Source organism: Watersipora subatra, chromosome 1 (genome assembly GCF_963576615.1).
Source record: "Watersipora subatra chromosome 1, tzWatSuba1.1, whole genome shotgun sequence".
NCBI lineage: Eukaryota > Metazoa > Bryozoa > Gymnolaemata > Cheilostomatida > Watersiporidae > Watersipora > Watersipora subatra.
Window position 1 is genome coordinate 55,710,350 of NC_088708.1, and position 21,256 is coordinate 55,731,605.

The window sequence follows — 21,256 nt, forward strand, 5'->3', positions numbered from 1 at the left end:
TGAGGTGGAATAGTTTTATATAGAGATATACTGGTTAAGGTGATATACTGTTATAGAGATATACTGAGTTGAGGTGATATACTGTCATAGAAAGACGCTGGTTTGAGGTTATATAATGTTATATAGAGATATACTGAGTTGAGGTGGAATAATTTTATATAGAGATATACTGGTTAAGGTGATATACTGTTATTGAGATATACTGGGTTAAGATGATATACTGTTATATAGATATGCTGGGTTGAGGTGATATACTGTTATATAGAGATATACTGAGTTGAGGTGATACACTGTTGTATAGAGATATAATGGGTTGAGGTGATATAATGTTATATAGAGATACACTAGATTGAGGTGATATTTTGTTATATAAAGATATACTGGGTTGAGGTGATACACTGTTATATAGAGATATACTGAGTTGAGGTGATATACTGTTATACAGAGATATATTGGGTTGAGGTGATACGCTGTTATATAGATATATGCTAGATTGAGGTGATATACTATTGTAAAAAGATATGCTGAGTTGAAAAATGTTCTATTATACTCACAAAACTGACTAGCAATAATTTGTTGTACATGCTATTCTACACACATCAGCATATTTTGCTATCAAATATTAAGACTGCTGAACCATTATCTTATTTGATTTTATCAGCTGTAGAAAATACATGATAACAAATCGACCAAGTGTGGTCAATGCTAAAGAAGTACAGTACTAACGGCAATTGAGGGGAAAAACCTGCGAAGTGTTGCCGGCTTATACAAAACAAGTTCTTTATGCAACTTGTTTAAAGATAACAGCATCCTGGTTCAATCACTCATTAGAAGTAGTTTGAGTTCTGTCCTCATGATCAGCTGAACGAATCATAGATAAGTCTGAAGTACTAAATATAGCCCAAGAACATATACAAGATACATATACATATACAGTGGTACGCTGCCACCATAACTAAAATGGTTCCTACATATTGTGTAGACCGTAAATAGAAATTGGCAACTCCGAACCAAAACTGGTGTCAAATGTCAACTTGAAAATATCTACATGTAGAATTTTTTCCTTCTAATGCATGGCACCAAATTAAAAACTCAGTCTAGGAAATAAAACTTTTGAGACTACAGCTACATAGATCTTGAGTTACAATGACCTACAGCAGTATTTACAAGGAGTGGTAAAAATACAAAGACTTGAACCCCCATTTAGCAAGCGCCTCATAGACATAAAACCTCACAGACCTAAGCCAATGAGTATTAAAGTTTCTTGAAATCTGCACTGTAATGTCTCATAGACCGATAGTTCTGTAACCCTAGAACCATAAGGACTGAGAACTCCATTGAAATAGCATTCCATAGATATAAAGCGCTAAAGCATAATAGACCTATAGCCCCAAAAGCCTTCAACACTGGAGCCTAAACTGATAAATCCCATGAATGGAGAGCCGCAAACAGCCATAGACCAAGAGCTTCAAACATCTAGAGACTCATTGATTTAAAGCCTCACAGACCTAGAGTCTTTTGACCTAATACACAATGGACTCAAAAGTCGGGAAATCTGAAAGTTGTTGGCATAGCGTTCCATGAGCCTCGCAGACTGTACCAACCATCAACAGAGCCTTCATCAAGTTTCAGTATAATGCTGCCGATGGGTTCACTTGTGAGAAATTATGTTTGTGTTGTAAATTTTAAGAGAATGTTTTATCATCTGATACTTTCAATAACTAATTATACAACTGGTAGTATCTGGTAGTATACGGTAGTAAGCTGGAACACTGTTAACTACAACTTCTGCAGTTGTATACCCAATACATAGTTCATAACAGAATGCATTGCAAAAAGTTGGTCAGCTAAAATGGGAAATTCTACGTTTTTGGTAATATCTAAACAATAGACATTTGTCACAAAAGTATATTAAAATGCTGACCAGTAACAGGTTTATTATGTAATAAAATGTTGCAATAGCTACATTGTACATGGCAGGTTTAGCACTACCCCAACAAAGTAACCCAATATCTTAATAGAACGCAACCAAAGATATTTGGCTTCGTGAGAGAGCTACACGTATTAAACAGTATTGATTGTCCATAATAATTTGCAACTACGTGATTTTGTTAAGTGTACAAAAAACCACTATAGCTATTAGGGTGCAATATTATTCCATGAATACACAATCAAATGAATTTACTTAAAATCGCTGCATGAAATACTTATACTTTGTCAGCAATTTTGGCATCTTTAGGAAGTAAGGCATACTGACAGACTTTATGGTAGTTGGTAACAATTCATGTGTGGTAGAGGTGATTCGCTGTGCAGTGTTGAGCAGACTATACAGACTGTTCTATAATACTTACTATAATAACAGCCATGTTTGTTTATCCAAAGCCACGGTTGAGAGTTAAGAAAAAGATTGCATCATACGGAATTTGAACTCGCGATTTCAGCAAAGTAGACCGACAACTTTTCCAATAGATCACTTCCTGGCAGTCGAGAATAATCGTTTATATAGTTATTCCCCCTTGCAATCTTGCACTTCCTGCCTCAATCCCTGGTGCTTGAGATTACCAGAGTACTAGGAATAGGTAATGCTGATTGCTAATGCATTTGAAATTATGCATTTATCAATCAATAGAACATTTGGATTAATTTGTAACTGATCTTTAATCATTTTAATCCAATGGGGTTGCCAATATTAAATTATTATTTAGGAAGCACCGAAAGCGTACAAACCTATTACAAATTGTCATGAAACCAAATGACCCATCAATTAACCATTATTTAATTAGAAAAGATGTTATCTCTTTGAATCAGTTCGTGCAAATTCACTTTTAAGGATAATTTTAGAAAGTACAGTAAAACCTTGACTTATGATCATTTCAACGTACAGAGTTTTCAACATACAATACGTATAAAGTTCTAGCAGGTATAATAGGTACTTGCTGTGCACTCACATTATTCTCTTTCACGTGTTTAGAACTTTTTGAAATATTGATGTTCTGTAAACCAATACATATGTACAGAGCTCTCCTTCACTTAGTTTGTATCACTTCTACCCATTTCATTATTTTTCGTTTGTAATCTTACAGATCACAAAGAAAGGGTGAAAGCGCTAGTACGCTAGCAACAACAAAAAAGGAAGAAGGCAATTCATGCCTTTCTTAGAATTGGAAAACAAAATAGTAAAACATGATCAATCATCTTGAGATTTAGAAACTCATCCAAGCAGTTCAGTTAGTAGTTGTGAGGAAGTGTAACTGATGCAAAGAAGATTAAGCCTAAAACTAAAGAACATGAAGAGGCTTGGTGGGATAATAATATTATAAAATACCCAAACATAGAAGCAGACATGTGAATAATCTATGTTAATTCACAATTCACATCATCTTTGTTAGACTAGCTCTTCATCTTTATAACCACAGCTTCTTATGCACCTTCCATGTCTTATATCACCAAGACTATACCTCTGTTTGCCTGTTTTAACATAAATATTTAGTAGCAATAAAAGCATTATCATTTGAATAAATTAAATTAAATATTAAAAATATCATATCCAACATATGACCATGTTAGCATACAAAGGCAATCTCGGAAATGATTAACTTCGAATGTTACGTTTTGAGTGTAACAGGGACAAAAATAAATAGCCTTGTTCATATGGTTCATATACCGATTAATGGTGTTTTTTAGGGTCAGTGTCTTCAAAGCCTGTCTGTGAAGCATTTATGGGACTTGAACAACTCCTAGAAATTTGTTCACACGGTGGAAACCTGTTTGATTAACAAAACATAAAATGTTACACAACCTAAACTTTGACACACCCATCAGCCGATCAAAAACAGCCAGTATAACCTGACCAAACACATATTGATAGTTGTGGAATAAATGTGACTGTAACGTACCTTATAAAACTGCTAGGTCATATAGAGTAAGACTAAGGTTTGAATTGCACTGTCCTGACCACAAGCTGCAACTAGAATTGCTAAGAGTTGCTGAAAACTAGTCAGTGTTATTTTCTATACTAATCATAGACACCAGAAATATGGTGATTATATTGACCACATGTCAAGGTTTAGTAGCACTTTGAAGATGCTCTACTAGGGGAGTAGGAGCCTTCTCAGCCTTGTCTATTTTTAGCTAGCAGATTGGTTAACATTATGGCTTAAATAAGGTATAATAGATAAACTAAGGTGAATAGACTCAAGTGAATATGGTGAGTCACCTCGCATACATTGACTCAACTAGCATACAATGACTCAATCAGGGTGAAGCGACTGAATAAGAGTGCAGCGACTCAATGAGGATGCAGTGACTCAATGAGGGTAGTGTGAATCAACTAGGGTAGAATGGGTCGACTAAGGTAGCATGATTCAACTAAGAACAAATATTATGATGAGCATAACCGAAGCTTAACCGATTTAAGATTTATTTTGCAAAAAAAACAATTGTAGTGCTCGTAGTAGTCACAAATGTGAGAATATTTAGAATGATTTTTGTCTTTTCCCTAAATCCTATCGATTGTTTGTCAGTTTTTAAGGGTTTACAAATAAAAAGGCATTTTTATATGTTTTATCCGTAATACCATCTTCTACTTAACAAATATGACACGCCTCCCTTTATATCTGTTGAGAATTTGAAATAGGTTTAACAATTTGTTTAACATCACCTGTGATTGCGTGAGTCACTGGAATAATTTACCGTAAATTCCGGCGTACAAGTCGACGTGTCATATAAGTTGATGTCTATAAGCTTGGTTTAAAAGTCCTGGCTTTGGCATGTACCTGCCGTATAAGTCGACCCCCTTTTCTAACTCAAATAGCTAGATCATCATATGTCAGTCGGTATTGGAGGTGAGGGATGTGTAGCAGAGGAAGTAGCATTCTATCGCGTCATCAGCAAAAACTTCCATGTTTTTTGTGTCATCAGCAATACGACAATGACCAAAAAAAAGAGAAAAGCCATTTCTTTTGCAGACCACAGAGCACAAAAACAACACTTCACCATCGTTCTGTCTTGGTTTGCCAATAGAAGGAAACTGCCACCCATAAAAAAATATATTTACTTGTAAATGAAAAGCAATACCGCAACACAAGTTTCCGCAAGCATTCACAAATTATGTGCTAGAAAAAGGATGGATGAACAATGCTGGATTTGTCGAAGAGATTATCAAAGTGTGGGCTTGTCAGCAGATACTAAAAAAAACCATTAAGTTCGAGAAGGATCATTCCAGAAAAAGATCCTTACGATGACAATTTGAACGGTAAGAATGAGACTTCGTGTTTGATCCATCTCATGTTGAGTAAAATTACTAGTACTGTATTTTAATATTTTATAAATCCCTTTATGTCATATCATATAACTTTGATTTACGATGGTTTTCTCAAATTTGAATTTACTGAAATTTGTGTCTGAAAGATGTTTCTATCGGATAAGTCGAGGATAAATTTATAAACTTAAAATGCCTGTGTCATATTGTTGACCTATGCGCCAGAGTTCATGGTATTTACTTCTGCAGTAAAGATACTGTTGAGGCTACATAAACATCCAAGTATTTCATGTAATAGCAGTGAAAAGAAGCTACAAGTTAGACAACTTACCCTCACACGTGTTAAAGCCATCTTATTTTTGCTATGTATATATTAAAACTGTAGCCATGTAAGTACTACTTTTACACATAATTACAGAATTATGGCGACGACCACCATATTTGTTGGCGCAGGGAACAGAGGTTCTACCTATGCTGAGTTTGCAACACTTGCACCTGACAAGCTCAAAATAGTCAGTATTGCAGAACCAATTGAGTTGCTCAAAAATCGGATGGTTAAAAGGTACTCTATAAAAAAGGATATGGCGTGGGATACGTAGAAAAAGACACTAGACCATGGAGGTTAGCAGAAGTAGCTATCGTAACTACCTAGGATCGAATGCACAAAGAGCCAGCTGTTAAACTCGCTGCAAAGAGATACCATATCCTCCTGGAGAAACCGATGGCCATGACACATGATGATTGCTGCTTAATTGTTCAAGCGGTAAAGAATAATGGTGTAATCTTTGGTGTCTGCCACGTGCTGAGATATTACCCACAGTAGATAACTGTTCGAGAGGAATGAAAGAAAAAATGGTGCTCAATGAGCTGCATTCCTTTTTGTTGAAATTTTACTTTTTATATGCAATACATATTTTTTATAGTAGAAAAGCAGTAAAACAATATCGTTTAAAATAAGTCTGGTTGCATAAATTATTTAAAATCTCCTGTGAAAAGATTTAAACATCTTCGGTAATATCCATTCAGACATTCAAAACTAGATTACTTGAACTAATACTGAAGGTCTGTTGAGTCAAAAAATGTGAAGCAATTAAAAAAATATGAACTAATCAAAAATGTGAAACAAGAAAAATTGTTAACCATTTACTTAAAATTTTAATGGGAAAACTGATGGATAACTAAGATTGACTTTATATAGTTCTCGGGTGTGTTTTGTTAAAGCAATGCACTGTAATTCACTTACAGCACCGCCTAAATCTCCTCCTCCACAATTAAATAAAAGACAGAGCTATACAGACCCTAAGGTCTTTTCACCCACTAGCCCACCAGTTGGTCCCAAGTCTGGCTTTTCCCTTGAAGCAGTATCAACCATCGCTGAATGCACAAGTAATGACCAATCAAGCTGCAAGGACTCTGATCCTTTGAACTCATTGGGTTGTAATGTTGAAATGCAGCCGGTTAAAGCTTCTGATGAGGTAGTACCTGTAAGTTCAGAGCTTGGCACCATAGGCCAGGTTGAGCGTATAGTAAAACCTCTGGAAGAGGCAGTTAGTGATGCGGGCACGGAAACAAACAGCACTATGGAATGTGATTGCGGTGGTGGCTTGTTAGGAGGTGACATTTTTAAGAGTTATTTGGTGTAACATTGAATGGCCCCTGCTCACTCTTGCGTCTAACGTAGATTTTGTGAATTGCTCGAGTTGGACAAGTATGTCTGTGCCCTTAATATTTTCTCTTTCTTTAAACTATTGTTTTTGTACTGTAGATCATTACTCTGCTATGCAGCCTCCTTGTTTACGATTACTAATATAAGGTTCTTAGAAATATATTTTTATTCTTATTATTAGGATGCTATTATTTATATCTGCAATATCTTATTTGTATTAAATTTTTGGTAACACAGCTGCTAGTGTGTTTACACAGCTACAGCTATTAGTGCTACTTCACCTATCAAGCTTCACGTCTCCGGCATTTCTCAAAGTTGATCATTTTATAGTGACTATAACTAGGAGCTAGTGCTGGATGATGTTCTTATTATGCATTGCCTACTCCAAGGTGAGTTTTAAAGAAAGATACATTTAAAGATAACTTTGGTTCATCATAAAACAAAACAATTTGCAGGATTTGAGTATTAAGCATGTTTATGCTTACGTCTTTCGAACTTCTGACTCAGTGAAAAAAACATGGATGTCACAAAAAATGGAAAAATAACTTATCTGTTTTCAAGTACATCTGTAATTGGTCAGTTGGCCGACGAAGCTGCTGCCTGTTGCAATATTGACAGAGTTAAGTTTATTGTTTTCCTACTATGTACAAAGGTTCTACTACATTTGTACCTTTCACTAAATAATTTTCTCATTAGTGTCCCTTTTAGCGCCTCTACACTCTGAAGTCCTTAAGCATTCATAAAAAATTGTTACTACAAAATTGCTTATTTGTATACAATAACTATAGATAGACTTAACAACAAAAAATGGAAATTAACATTTTTCAATGCTTTGAGTATTGAAGTTTGAATTTTAGTGTATAATTAACTACCTGCTAACACAAACGTCGATGGTTAATTACAATTTTTCAGTCTCAATCGCTTGATTTCGGGTTTTTGCATTTTGATCAAATTTCGAACCAGAAAAAAACACTGTGATTTGATCTTCAGCAAACTAAAAAAGATAAAACACAGTTAACTACAGTCAAACATGGATAACTCGAACTTCAAGGGACCGAGCAAAAGTGTTCGAATTATCAGAGCATTCAAGTTATCAGAGCACTGTCACAAGTCCATATATTTACTTATTTATTAGTAGATACATGTACATATACAAACTATAATATGAATCAAAAGCACAAATGGCTTGTTTCAAATTAAATGCTTCTAATGTAAAGTTTAAAACGTTTTCATGAAAAAGTATAAAGATTTTTCTATCACTTGAGATTGGTTTGTTGTTTGAGGTGATGTTATTGCCAGGACGTTTTTCAGATTGACATTGGCAAAACTTGATCGTTGTTGAAATGCTCAAAAGAAAAGACATTTTTTTCTGTTGGGGTTTTACCCACGATCAATTTTGCCGTTTTTTCTTGAAGTTTATGCAGATTACTTTACTTTACCTGGGATTCGTTAAGAGCAACACTCCGAGGCAGTTCAATTAGAAGTTTTACGAGGTTTTACGGTACATTCTATATCACTCACGCTTTTTTAATAAATACTTATTGAATGTACACACGTATTCTGTGTTTAGGTCAAACGATGAATAGTTTTTTGTAGCTCAGACAACGTATACGTTTAATTACAACATTTTTTAAGACGTTTTAAACATTCAACATTCCGACGTTGATTCAACACGGAATCAACGTCGGAAAACTATTCATCACGGGCTAGCCGAGTCACGCACTCAAGGATTTTCGCCACGCACATACAAAACAACATGCGATTTTTGTTTTGTATGTGCGTGGCGAAAATTCTTGCGCGCGTGACCCGGCTAGCCCGTGCTATTCATCGTATCGCAGTATAAATCAAATTTCACCAAACTTTTAGAAAAGTCGTTGACAAAAATATTTTGCCGATGGTGGTAATAACGACGCTTATGAATTACGAAAAGATGAAGTTTACCTCTATGGCTTTGAATAAAGTGATTTTCTAAAGCGAAAACAACCGTTTCGGTAGCTGTTGGGCAAAAAAACAGTTCGAATTAACAGTGTTGAGTTCGAGTTATCTATAGCAATTTATCATTACGTGGGAACGGACCAAAGGAAATGTTCGAATTAACCATGTGTTCGAGCTACCCGTGGACGAGTTATCCATGTTTGACTGTATATTGTTATATGCCCTATGATTAGCCATCCATTAATCTGCAAAATGGCAGGAATTACTTATAAAATAAAAGCAACATGGAATCACAACTCCTAATATTGGGTTGCAGCATTGCAAGGCCTAACTGCTAAGTGAGGCATGACACCACTTGTTTGTTTATAGCACATCACAAGTTATTTACAAACTTGGGCAAAATTAAATTGAGATTTTGGTTTTAGTTAAAACCTCATAAACTTCATGGTAATTTAATGGTATTTTAATGTTATACCAATTCCAGAGCTGCTAACTAGTCTAGTCATAAGGTCATGGCTGTTAACTGAATTTTTCATATGTAATGATGACCACCCACACAGTTTCAACGCTTAGAAAAGTAAAATAAATGCCTCTTCTAACCTTATTTTTGTTTTGAGATATCATGATTGTTCTATTGCTTGGCAGTTTTTACCGACTTGCTTTTCAAATGACCAAAAACTGCTAAGGCAATTCCAAAACTCAAATTAACCCAGTTCATTTAAATTCAAACGGAATTACTGAGTAAAAATTTTGTTCGTATCACCACGTGTGGATTAAAGCCAATCCTGCATTTAGAGAGTAATATTGATGTCACCAGTTAACATACGCAGGTGGTTATTATAGTAAATAGAGTGATTAAACAAGATACATGTAGAGTGAAAGGTTGAATAGGTGAAGTGTAAAGTGATATTAAACCCAACTACTGTTGTTGCTAACAATGAAACACATCTGACACGCTACACGCACTTAAGCTGGTATGGATGTCAGACATATGTACCTTTCCACATACATCAATGTACACTTGATAGTGACTAGAGTTATCACTAATGTCATTCTCATGACTATCGGGTTCAGCAGATTTTAAATGGAATTTTTATATGAATACGTTTTGGAAAAGCAAGGTATAAGCTAGGCATAGATCATGCTGCCATCAAACATACAATTTGAAGTTGTTTAGTGCTGCCAATAAAATATTTCTATATTAAGCAAAACTTTTATATTTAAGCAAAACTTTCTGAAAGAAATAATCTTTAATGAAAAGGAAATAATTGTATGACAGAATGACAACAAAGTTAGAATAATATAATTAAATGAATGTTCCGTCTCTTCAGATGACTTCTGAAGATTAGTCCAGAATGCCTGTCATGTCCATTATAAGGAGCTAACTGCTTTCTCCAAAGTGTAGCAAACCTACAAACAGTACAAACTATTGCTATAGCTCTCAGGGTTATATAGGTAAGCTATAGCTTTAAGGGTTATAATAAATTCAGCTATTTGTCTAGCTCTTAGGGTTAAAATCCTGCCCATAATGGTGAGAAAACCTAGCCGTCCTTACTTGAAAATTAGGATTCGTAACAATATACTCATCATATCAAGAAATGAACTTTCTCAATGGTATGTTAAAACACTTAAACCAATTTCCACACAAGTATTAGTTAAAAAAAACATGCAACAACAATGCATTTCCCACCGCATAGTTGTTTGGCTAGCTGATTAGGTAGGTGGCTACATAGCTATGAGAACACTAATTTCTGTTTGTCCTTGACCTGTTTTCTGGGTAGTTCAGTGCGCAAGCATACAAAACAATTACAAATGATTCAACAGAGAAATTAAGTTTAATCAGGCCTGTATTCCCTGGTTGCAAGTTGGGGCTGCAAATGTTAGGTGACTAGTTATGAACACCTGGAGGTTTGGGGGCAATGTAAGCACCCCCCCCCCCTAACGGGGTTTTTAAGCAACTCGACCTTTTAAGCATCAACAACCCTCAAAGTATGCATACATGCAATCAATTGTAAGCATCAAAATCTACATAAATTAATTGCTTATGGATCATGGTAGGCAAAACTTTTTCTTTATTCAACGAGCGATATAAAACTCATGACACTAAAGAATTCTGTAAGGGATATTGACAGAACAAGAGCTATTACTTTTTTATTGCCATAGCGTTTGTTCTGTCGATGTGTCCATGGCAGAAATCTTTCACAGCTGATTCTGTATCTATTTCAACATCTTTATATATGTGTAATATTAGAAGATTATTTAGACAAGCCTGCCCCATAGTGTTCTTCATCGAGGTTTGATTCGCTTCAATGCAGAAAAGGATCTCACACTCACTGCATCACTATGTTTCCATGATGCGCAGTACTTTGATGCGGTCCCCTCCGAAGTCGAGGGGATTGTACGTTTACATGCTGCGCAGTGGTTTTCGGCAAATTAGCCAGAGAAGAAAATTGTATAAATCGAATCGCCGGATGGAGACATACATAGAATCGATCATGGATACTGAATGTCAGAAACGGTCTTTTTATGCTTCTGTCGTCATTATACTTTTATTTACAATACACATTCACACGGTTTCACAAACGTTAACACAATTTTTACAAAGTAATATATTTTTATTAAGTATTTTTAAGTAATATATTATTTAAATGTTACTTTAGGACTTGCCACCTATTTTTCAAGAAGTGTTGGCATCGATAACAAAGTCTAGGAAAGTAATCACCTTATCATCTTCGTGGATGCAGACCATAATTAATTTTAAGTGAAAGAAAATCGAAAAAATAGAAATAAACAAGATAAGCGAGATAACTTTAGTACTAGTTTATGGCCCTCGATGAATCTGTTTTCACAGCAAGAGAGCTATGCGCAGCCACTGCGCAATTGCTGTTTCCTTGATGCGAATGTTATGTTTTTTTAATTTTTATTTTACTTTTTATGGTGCTGCTGGCAAACAACAAATAAAATTATCAACATGGGGAGGCAGAAGTTTTGTAACAGAAATTGACAGAAAGAACCAGATGCTCTGAACCATCAGATTCACTCATAACTAGTTTATTGTATATCATTATTTTACATAAGACAATTTTATACGCTGCATGTGTGAATAAACTCACGTAGTCAATTTTTCAAGGAATTGTTGCCTAAGATAGTGAACAGGTAAAAAAGATGTGCAGCTGTGACAGCAATGAGGTGACAGCAATGAGGTGACAGCAACAATACACCCAGGCACCATAGTGCTGTTTAGATTCATTGGTATTAAATGTCCTCCGATCTGTAGAGTTACAAGTTTAAATAATATTCACGGAGATTGGTATCTGTGCACCTCCTTTTGGTGCATTAACTAGATTTCTTACCTGCGAGGGCCCCGGTAAATCCGGCGTTGTAATCACATGAAACCTCATTGCTTCTATAGTCATTTCTCTCATCCATATACAAATCGTTTGCATCTGGACCCCCGACTAATGCCCCATAAAGAGTGTTAGGATTGTCAACATTGTCAGTGAAGTCTTCCCAGTCACATAAGGGGTCGTCTTCTAGCAGCGGACATGACCTATGTAAATGGTAATCATGATTACCACAAACAATTCACACTTGCAGCTGCTAAACATGAGAGAAAATCATGATTTGTGGGACCATTGTATTTTACCCTTAAATGTAAAAACTTAAAGAGAGCAAACTACTTTTACTAGCCAATTAATATTACAATAATTTATTTCTGCTGACCGTAATGTTAACAAAAATGGAGCTGGAGTAGCGAGGTCCGAGATAAGCTTAAAATCAAATTCTTGACTCACTTTAGAAAATAAATCTGTATATTCCCGCCATTAGCACTTTACCCTTCATCCAAGGAGAAAAATAATAACTATAGTTCAAGCACTAAGGCTACGTTAAATGTTCAAGTACTAAGGCTAGATTACTCTTGTATTTACTGTTCACTAGTTCATAGCGACCTTATTGTGTAATATAATATCACTACCTTCAGTATTCCAGATATACATATTTAAACTGGTGCATTACTGATATCCAACTAAATGCATAATACAACAAGTTGCACATGGTTCAAGTCAGTAACATACAATCAATTGTGTCACAGCACTGATCTTTAGATCAATAGTTATTATTGAGGATTCGTTTTTAGCTGAAGATATAAAGATATAAAATCACAAGTTTTACTGTTTTTCATTGAATGATTATTTCTATAGCAAACTTTTGAGCTTAGGGCATGTCATCAAGGTCATTTTTAGGTTATTGGGATCATTCTTAAGCAAAGAACAAAAAAAATAAAGCATGTTTATATCGACTAATAGAAAAGGTTTTTTAAAGTATTTTTACAAAGTTGTTTTATGGCCAAACGATACTTTTCATACATAATCTTTACACAGTTTTATCTGGCACGAAGACAGCTCTGCAAACAGATGTAGTTGCAAGACCTTGCTTACATCATCTAAGTATCTGTCTGTGTCACAGGTTTTCAGTGTTGGTCTTGCTCTCAAGTTCTTCAATCTGCCGGTAAATGAAATCTTGAAAAACTTGATCTGATGTTACTACTCATCAAATAATTACACTAGATTGAAAAATACTCAAAATTTTAATGACTCTGAAATATGTGTAAGTTTAGTATTCAAAATGGAATGAAAATATTTTGGTTCTTTATTACTCGTTTTAATTTAAGAGTCGGTGAAGTTTAATTGAAGAGACGGAGAGTGATGAAGCCATCTACGCTGTATGTTACAGCTAATGGCTTTCTAAGTAAATACGGGAAGATTGTGAAGACAGTTCAGTTAAAATACAATTAGTAACAAAAGTAATGCTGACAGTTTTGAATAGCAAGAATAGTTTAAATTGTGCTCGTCGTATTAGACTAGCTTATGTTTTACTAATCTAGTAGATTCAGACAGTATTATAGCCTGAGGAATTATTTTACCATCTATCTTTGATAGGTCAGTTTGTCAATAACGAAGTCAGTATGACACGCGAGATGATAATCTTTATAGCCTTGAGCAAAAGAAATGCACATAGACTTGAGTACAAAAGATACACAATCTGCACAGAGAAGTGCCTATATATGTGCTTACGATGCTCTGTGATGTGCTCGCTTTGGTGACGAGCTGTCGAAGCCGACAACATAACTCCTTCCACCATCGACGAGTCCTAGCATATAATCAATCTGGCTCTTGGCAAAATCTCTGTACGTCTGCTCGTTGATACCTTCGCTAGCAGCCAGCAGCGAAAGGAATGCTGTGTTCGCTGCATACCGATTGCTTCCCCATTCTAAGCGAAAAGCTAAACCGAGAGGAGTGTATGGTACATCATTTCCAGAAAGCCAGCGTCTAATGAACGTCTCCAGATTGCCACTGAATCGGCTGTCTTGCAGTTGATGGTAGAGTAGGAACTAGAATAAATAGATAGATGCTATTATATTTAGATCTGTATATACGGTTGGCAACTTGGTTCATCATGTTTACTCTTTACAATTTATCAAACAAAAGATAGAAGCTCTTTTGAGTTTTAATTCCGTGTTTATATTTTAAATTAATTATCGTGTGCCCATTTTATCACAATACATGCCTAATTCAAAAATGAATTCGTGCAACAAACTTATGCATTATTTGTAGAGAACTAAAAAATTTCAAATGCTAACTGATATGAACAGCCTCTCCAAACTGCATCTTGCCAACTATCGTAGACAGCAAACTTTGTGTAAAAAGCTTTGATTAGCAAAAAACTTGAAATGGAGATATTTGCCATATTTTCAACTCACATTTACCAGGCCTCGTTTGTCATCCCAGTCAAGGGCCCACATATACCTTTCAGAATCATCCTTGAGATAGTTTTGAGACTCTGTGAGGTAAGTTGTTTCCTCACTAGTTCCTTGATGAGCTAAGGCTAGCCAGGCTGCTGCATGCGCCATCTCATCTTCCCACGAACTCGATCTGGTGATCAGCAGAGAAACTCCTAATATAATGGCATTCGAGTATCAGAGACCAGAGTTGTGTTCACGATTCTAATATCCACACTGTGAATAAATTGTGTAAGCTGAACCTATATATATATATTACTTTTTCCAAAAAACATTATAATAATATGTTATGGTTAATAAGGTTATGGTTAATTTATTAATGTTAAACATAAAAACAAATAAATGCCATTATAATAATAGCAGAACTATAACATACTCAAAATGTAGGCACACCATACCTAGTAATAATTGCTATCAATATCCATGGATGTATTCAGTTGATTTGAAATTATGTTTTCCAAAAGATGAAGCAAAGACCTGAAAACATAAAATAGTATTCATTCAATATTTAACAGCTAGGAGTTGCCTTCTTTTTGAATAAATTTGATCGTGATAGAATAAAGATGTGATTATATGTTCAGAGAGAATGCTCAGTTGAATACCTACGAATAAAATTTAGCACCCTCTGGCAGAGCTGTATTATATATATCTTCATTACTCTTAGCGAGCTGATAGAGGGAAGTGGCATTGTTAAGCAAATGATTGCTGTAATCTGGGTCTGAAACAGAGAAATGATTGTTGTACATAGCTACTGATGGACAAGTACATGTACTTTTGATGTAGCCTTGAGCTACACACTCTGGTCTTGTGGTATAAATCTGGTCCACAGACTAATTTTTATATTATATTTACTAGCCATATGATTCCAACCAATATGTAACCTTTTAAATGCTTATCAACTGATCTTACTGGTTGTGTGTATACTGTTACTGAAAATTTTCCATTAATTCTTCTAAATGTTTTGACATTAATCTTAGTTTCAGCGTTTGACCACTTTAGCCCCAACTGAATGGGTAAATTTAGTCACTTTTGAATGTTTTATAATTAACACAGTGTTTAATTAATTTTTATCTAACTTTTCAATGTGTTACTCCCTTTAGTTCTTATAAGTAATAATTTTAAAACGTTGATATTATTAAAAGCATCACAAAATAAATCGAAGTATACAAAAGAGAACCCAAGTTGTCACATGTTACGATATCTTTAAAAGGCACTTTCCAAGCAAGAAATCTGTGTCTCTCAGAGTGCAAACATAGAAATACTTACTGACAACTTTAAACCTTATTCATATCCTGAGAGTTTCACAGAATCAGTGCAATATTGCCTTACACAAACATAAACCATCTACTTAGCCTGTGATCAGAATACGTAACGAGTGGGAGTATCTAAGCTCACCAGATGTCTTAAATAAGATTGATCCAGCAGCAAGGGCTGCCGCAGTCTCTCCCATAACATCAGCCCCTCCACTCGTACTGGCTCCAGCTCCCAGGACATAACTCGGCCTTGCGATGTCCTGCTCATCCATCTCCTCAGGTCTGCCCCAGTGAGCATGATCAATGGTGCCACTTCCAACCTGATCAAACGTGTTTATCGGTATGTTGCACCTAATCTAACCTTATAAATATGATATGAATGGTAGCCCAAATTTCGTTTACATCTCTGCTCTTACCAATTGAAGAGTGGTAAGAGCACATTACATGTTACAAATTGTGACTGTGTAAATGAGAACAGTTGGACTCGTTATATTGTCCAAATATATACATGTACATGAAGACTACCGGTGCAAGCTTCTTTAGCGTTGTGTTGGATTCATCAATTGTCTAACAGAAGCTGTTCAGAAGTCTTAATACTAAAGCATTCATAGCAATCAAGTAACAAGTAACTGTATTCAATATTTATCTCAAGTGAGGTGTATCATCAATACTTATGTTTATTTCTGAAGTCCACCTGAGAAAATCTTCTATAGTTACAAGGTAATTGAGTCACACACAGATAGTCTAAAGGCAAGTACACAGCTCACTAGTTGGCGCTGGCCATAGACATAAGTGTATGATGTATGTTACTATACCTGTGCGTAAAATCTATCAGTCAATTGATGGCACTTCATGAAGTAATCGAGTGGCCATCTAATTTGTCGGAGTCCTTCATCGTATTGTCCAATCATCTGGTAGGCATCGCCAAAAAATATCAAGCCATGTAAAAGCATGGTCGTGGCTGCAGACATTAGTAACCCAGACTTTATGTGGTCACCAGCTAAAATCACCATTTCAAAACGATCATTAACAATCAACATATGGATCTTAATTGCTTAGTTAGTCATATGCTCTGAACAAGCTACGAGATATGGTTTTATTGACATGACTTCCTTAGAAGAATATTTTTATTTGTTAAATTCTATGAAACAAGTCTGCAGCCTAAAGCTTCTTTTTTAGTTCAAATATCTTTATTCAATATTTTTCAGTGCTCTATGATGATGTAACTCCTCTGACAATATGCAAATATTTCTGCTGGTCTTTGCTATTTTTGGCAATTGTTAAAACTAAAAAAACTGATATATACAAGTATATTTTTAGATATGTACATGAATATACCGCCGTATATACATGTATATACCTATGAATATACATGAATTATATATCTACGTATATACTAATCATAAAACTCTGATCACCTTGTAATTTTGCCTGTGACTGTCTCTCTGAAAAACGGGGCTCAAACTTGTAATACTCAATTTATGATACAGAGAGTCTACCAACTTTAACAATCTGATCAGCATATGGGATTGTAGAATAAGCTTTACTATAATAAGAGCCGTGTTCGGTGACGTTAAAAAATTCTCGCTTTGTGGAAGAGTTGTAAGACCAGGCTGCGAGAGCTCTACGCGTTACCTAAGGTTTGCTTAATGTGAAATAGGAGGCCCACTGCAAGCAACACCCTTGCAATGCTTTCCCATAAAGATAATTGCCTTTAAAAGAAACGTGTTCATGGATTGTTTTCATAACAGCTATTTAACAATTTGCGATAAAAAATAACAAATGATTTCAAGACATCAAAAATAAATTTTTTACAACTTCCAAACTGCGTTCTGACATGTACCAAAAAGCTGGTATTTAGCGACATATGACGCTTATTAACACCAAATGGCTGGCATTATAACACATGTGACAAGTGGTTTTTATCAGTTGACAAATGGCATGAAACTTGTACCAAGTGGTACATAGTGACTGGCTTACATAAGGTGACATGTGACATTTGATTTGTGTCAGGTGACATATGACAGTAGCTTACATGCATATCAAATGACGTGACAACTAATTTGAGTCAAGCCCTCATATATTGAGTGAGAGATTAAGTGAAATTTGGTCCAAGTGACTTGAATGTTGATGTGTGACATGTGACATATGACATACAGCAGAAGAAATGCAGCATTCTAAAGCAGGTACCCCTTTAACATCCTATAAGCATTTGATGATGCATAATATAAAATTTGACTGACTGGTACATGAGGCTGTTTGAATGAAACTTGACTCACCATCGTGTCAGCCTCCACTCAGGTCAAGGCCAACATCCCTGCCATCATTTTCTGATGAATCGCCTCTCCAGGCAATTCTGTTATCGGCAGGAAGAACTCCTGATCGCTGAGCCTCGTAGAAAAGGAAGGAATATTCAATGGCCAAAGCATAGTTAGAGTTAACTGCCATGACTCCATTCACAGCCATCCAGACAACAGCAATCAGCAAATACTTCTGTACCCTGTCCATCATGTAGCGAGGTGGACAGCAAACTCTGAACACCATACGATATCACAGCTATTTGTACCTTATAGCATGCACGTTATCAAGAAAAGTCTTTCAAACCTTTCGCGGCGCGTGTGGGTAGGTATGAAGGGAAGCATTTGACTCGCTTCATTGAGTTTGTAAAAAACATAAAACATGAATTCACGTGACAGCATTATATAAGGTCATAATCCTCTCTAAATGATGCCTATTTGTGTATTTTCACAAAATATGATACTAACAAATCGTGGGAAATTATTAGTCAGTCAATGTACTTGCATAACCAAAAAATAAACACTTCTCACTTAGAATGTGAAAAGTAGGCAATATGCACATATAGATGCATCGAAGCCATTATAAAACTAATAATAGACAGACACCTGTTAACTTGTGGCAATATAATTTATTAAAGATCACATTAGGAAGCTACGTAGTAGTTCATACCGGTCTATAAGCAGGCGCCATTGCATCATTATTGGCCTTGATAACTATATTTACTCGAGACAACTTAACATCAGAGAGTCTCATGTATATCAGCAGTTCTAATTTGAATTTAGAGGTAGTGAAATTACAAACATGTACTTCTAATGTGGTGCGTTTAACATAGGCTAGCTACAGGGTACAGCTAAAGTACAGCTGTAGTTTGCACACACTGGTACTCTTCATTGGGCTAGCTACAACATTTGTTTTAGCAGTCATTGGATTGCTGCCAAGTTTATGGTCAGCCTTAGCGGAGAGTCATGTTTTAATTTTTGTCTAGTGAACTGAGTTGAGGAACTAATAGGTATTCTAAAATAAGTTTTATTTTATTCTCCTTTGTTTTACCGCTATTTTTGTTTTTGTATTTTATACCAACGAATTGTACTCTTGGTATTGTTGAATATTGTTATTTTGGTATTGATGGTGTCATGATTATGATAAATTAAAATCAATACATACATCAGTGAATACCTTCCATGACTCAGCTCTCTATAGCCTAAATATAGTTAAATATAGAGTTAAATAACTATAGTCATTCAACTCCAATAAATATTATTATCAAAGGGTCGGGGTGCCTGAAGATTAATTCTATTGCCAGCTTTAAGTAAATTCTTTCAATATTTTACAGTAAATGTCTTAGGTTTTACAGCTACCAAGAGAAAGTTAACTTTTCACTGTTTTAGTTCACCATCGATCTATATATAAATAAATCTCAGTGTCTTTCCATCTGTTATTCAGTCTGTGATTCGGTCTCTCAAGCTATAGCCATAAAAATCTTGGACTGAAGAATCCACATCGCAGAAGATTGGATCTCGGAACCTCCACTACACTAAGCAATAAGGTAACCAATTGAGCTATGCGAGATGCATTGGTTTCATTAGGCAATATGAGTGGTTATCTAGGTTAAAATAGCTTAACGACATGGCATTACGCTAAAGTGCAACGGCACTAACGCTTGCTCTCACGGCTCTTATTAGAAAGTTTAGCAATACGGATACTAGCTTGCTCAAATTAGCCATTGGCAATGTGCCTGGCTAATGGCAAGTGGCTGGTAACTACATTACCTGTCACTGTTTATAAGCTGTTTTAATACCCATGCAACGCCGGGCATTCCACTAGTATGTTCATAAAAAGCCATTTATATTTAAAGGACCATTTATATTTATAAAACTATCTATATTGAGTTCACCATCAATTTAAACCACTTTTGACCCTTAACTGGGAAATTTTCTCCACGCTATAATAAAATACCCAGCATGCATAATAAGGTGAACTGAGAGATAAATCAAGGGAACTTAGCTTATATAAAAATAGGTTATGTTTTAATATAAAGGATGGAGACAGGGGCTCAAAAGTGTACAGCAAACAGGGAAGGAAGAACAGAGCATGAAGGTCTATGCAGCCTGAATGGGCATCATAAGTAAATTACTAGATTAATTTCACTTGATCATTGTGACAATGGAACCACACTGACGCGGAACCTGACAAGCGCACCAAACCTTTTCATAGTGCAAGCCACTGACAAATATTTGAGATGGGTGACCTACATAGACTAGTTAATTATGTCAACTATAGTCTTACTAAAGTTAACTAAAACCAATAGACAGGCAAAAGCAGATAAACCAGACCAGGTACTTGTTGTGAGTAGTTAATATTCCATCCAACCACCCTGCAGTGGTACTAGATGCAAATATGTGATTTAGATTTGTACAAAAATACAGATCTACTAGATCAAACTAAACCACTCATATTTTACACATGAAGCAGAAGTTGCTCCCTCCTTACAGTACTGTCACAGTAGTCTCACATTAAATACCTCAAGTTTACTTTCCTAATAAAAGACTGCAAAAACCTTTTTACATGCACAAACACAACATTTTCTCATCTCTCTAGTTCTGGTAACTGATCTGTCATTGCTGGCTATCTTCTATCAACAACTACGAATTCTTGCAGCTATTTACACACAAGGGAGACAAGTTCGGATATTTTCACTAGTTATACAACCAATAGGAAACATTAATCTTGTGGTTAAAATTAATCTTGTGTTCTTGTAGAATCTTTTGGTCACTTGTGGTGATTATAATCAACTTCATCTCAGATTAGAATAACACTTGGCACAGATTCCCAGGCTTCATGCTTCTTTTATTGAGGAACTAACTTGGTCTACAATTTGACTGCATAGCTCTGGCTGCATGCAGATATGATCCTACCAGTGGTGGAAAACTGGTGTGAAATTTCACCTAGAAACTTTTTAGAATTGTTGTCTTTTAATGTGTGGCACCACATTAAGTTTTACATGTTATGTCTATGAGGCTATATAAGGCCTCATAGGCATATTA

At 35.5% G+C, this 21,256-nt stretch overlaps 1 protein-coding gene across 1 annotated transcript; it reads right to left on the bottom strand.

Annotated features, from left to right (window-relative positions):
• Window positions 1–10,018: 10,018 nt before the first annotated feature.
• On the bottom strand, window positions 10,019–18,458 carry LOC137389191 (endoglucanase E-4-like). The gene is given in 8 exon segments (XM_068075482.1): window positions 10,019–10,271; window positions 12,215–12,411; window positions 13,937–14,253; window positions 14,623–14,794; window positions 15,268–15,379; window positions 16,057–16,234; window positions 16,730–16,914; window positions 18,194–18,458. Coding segments are annotated over 8 exon segments (1,455 nt in total). The 3' UTR covers window positions 10,019–10,242.
• Between the last annotated feature and the right edge of the window lie 2,798 nt (window positions 18,459–21,256).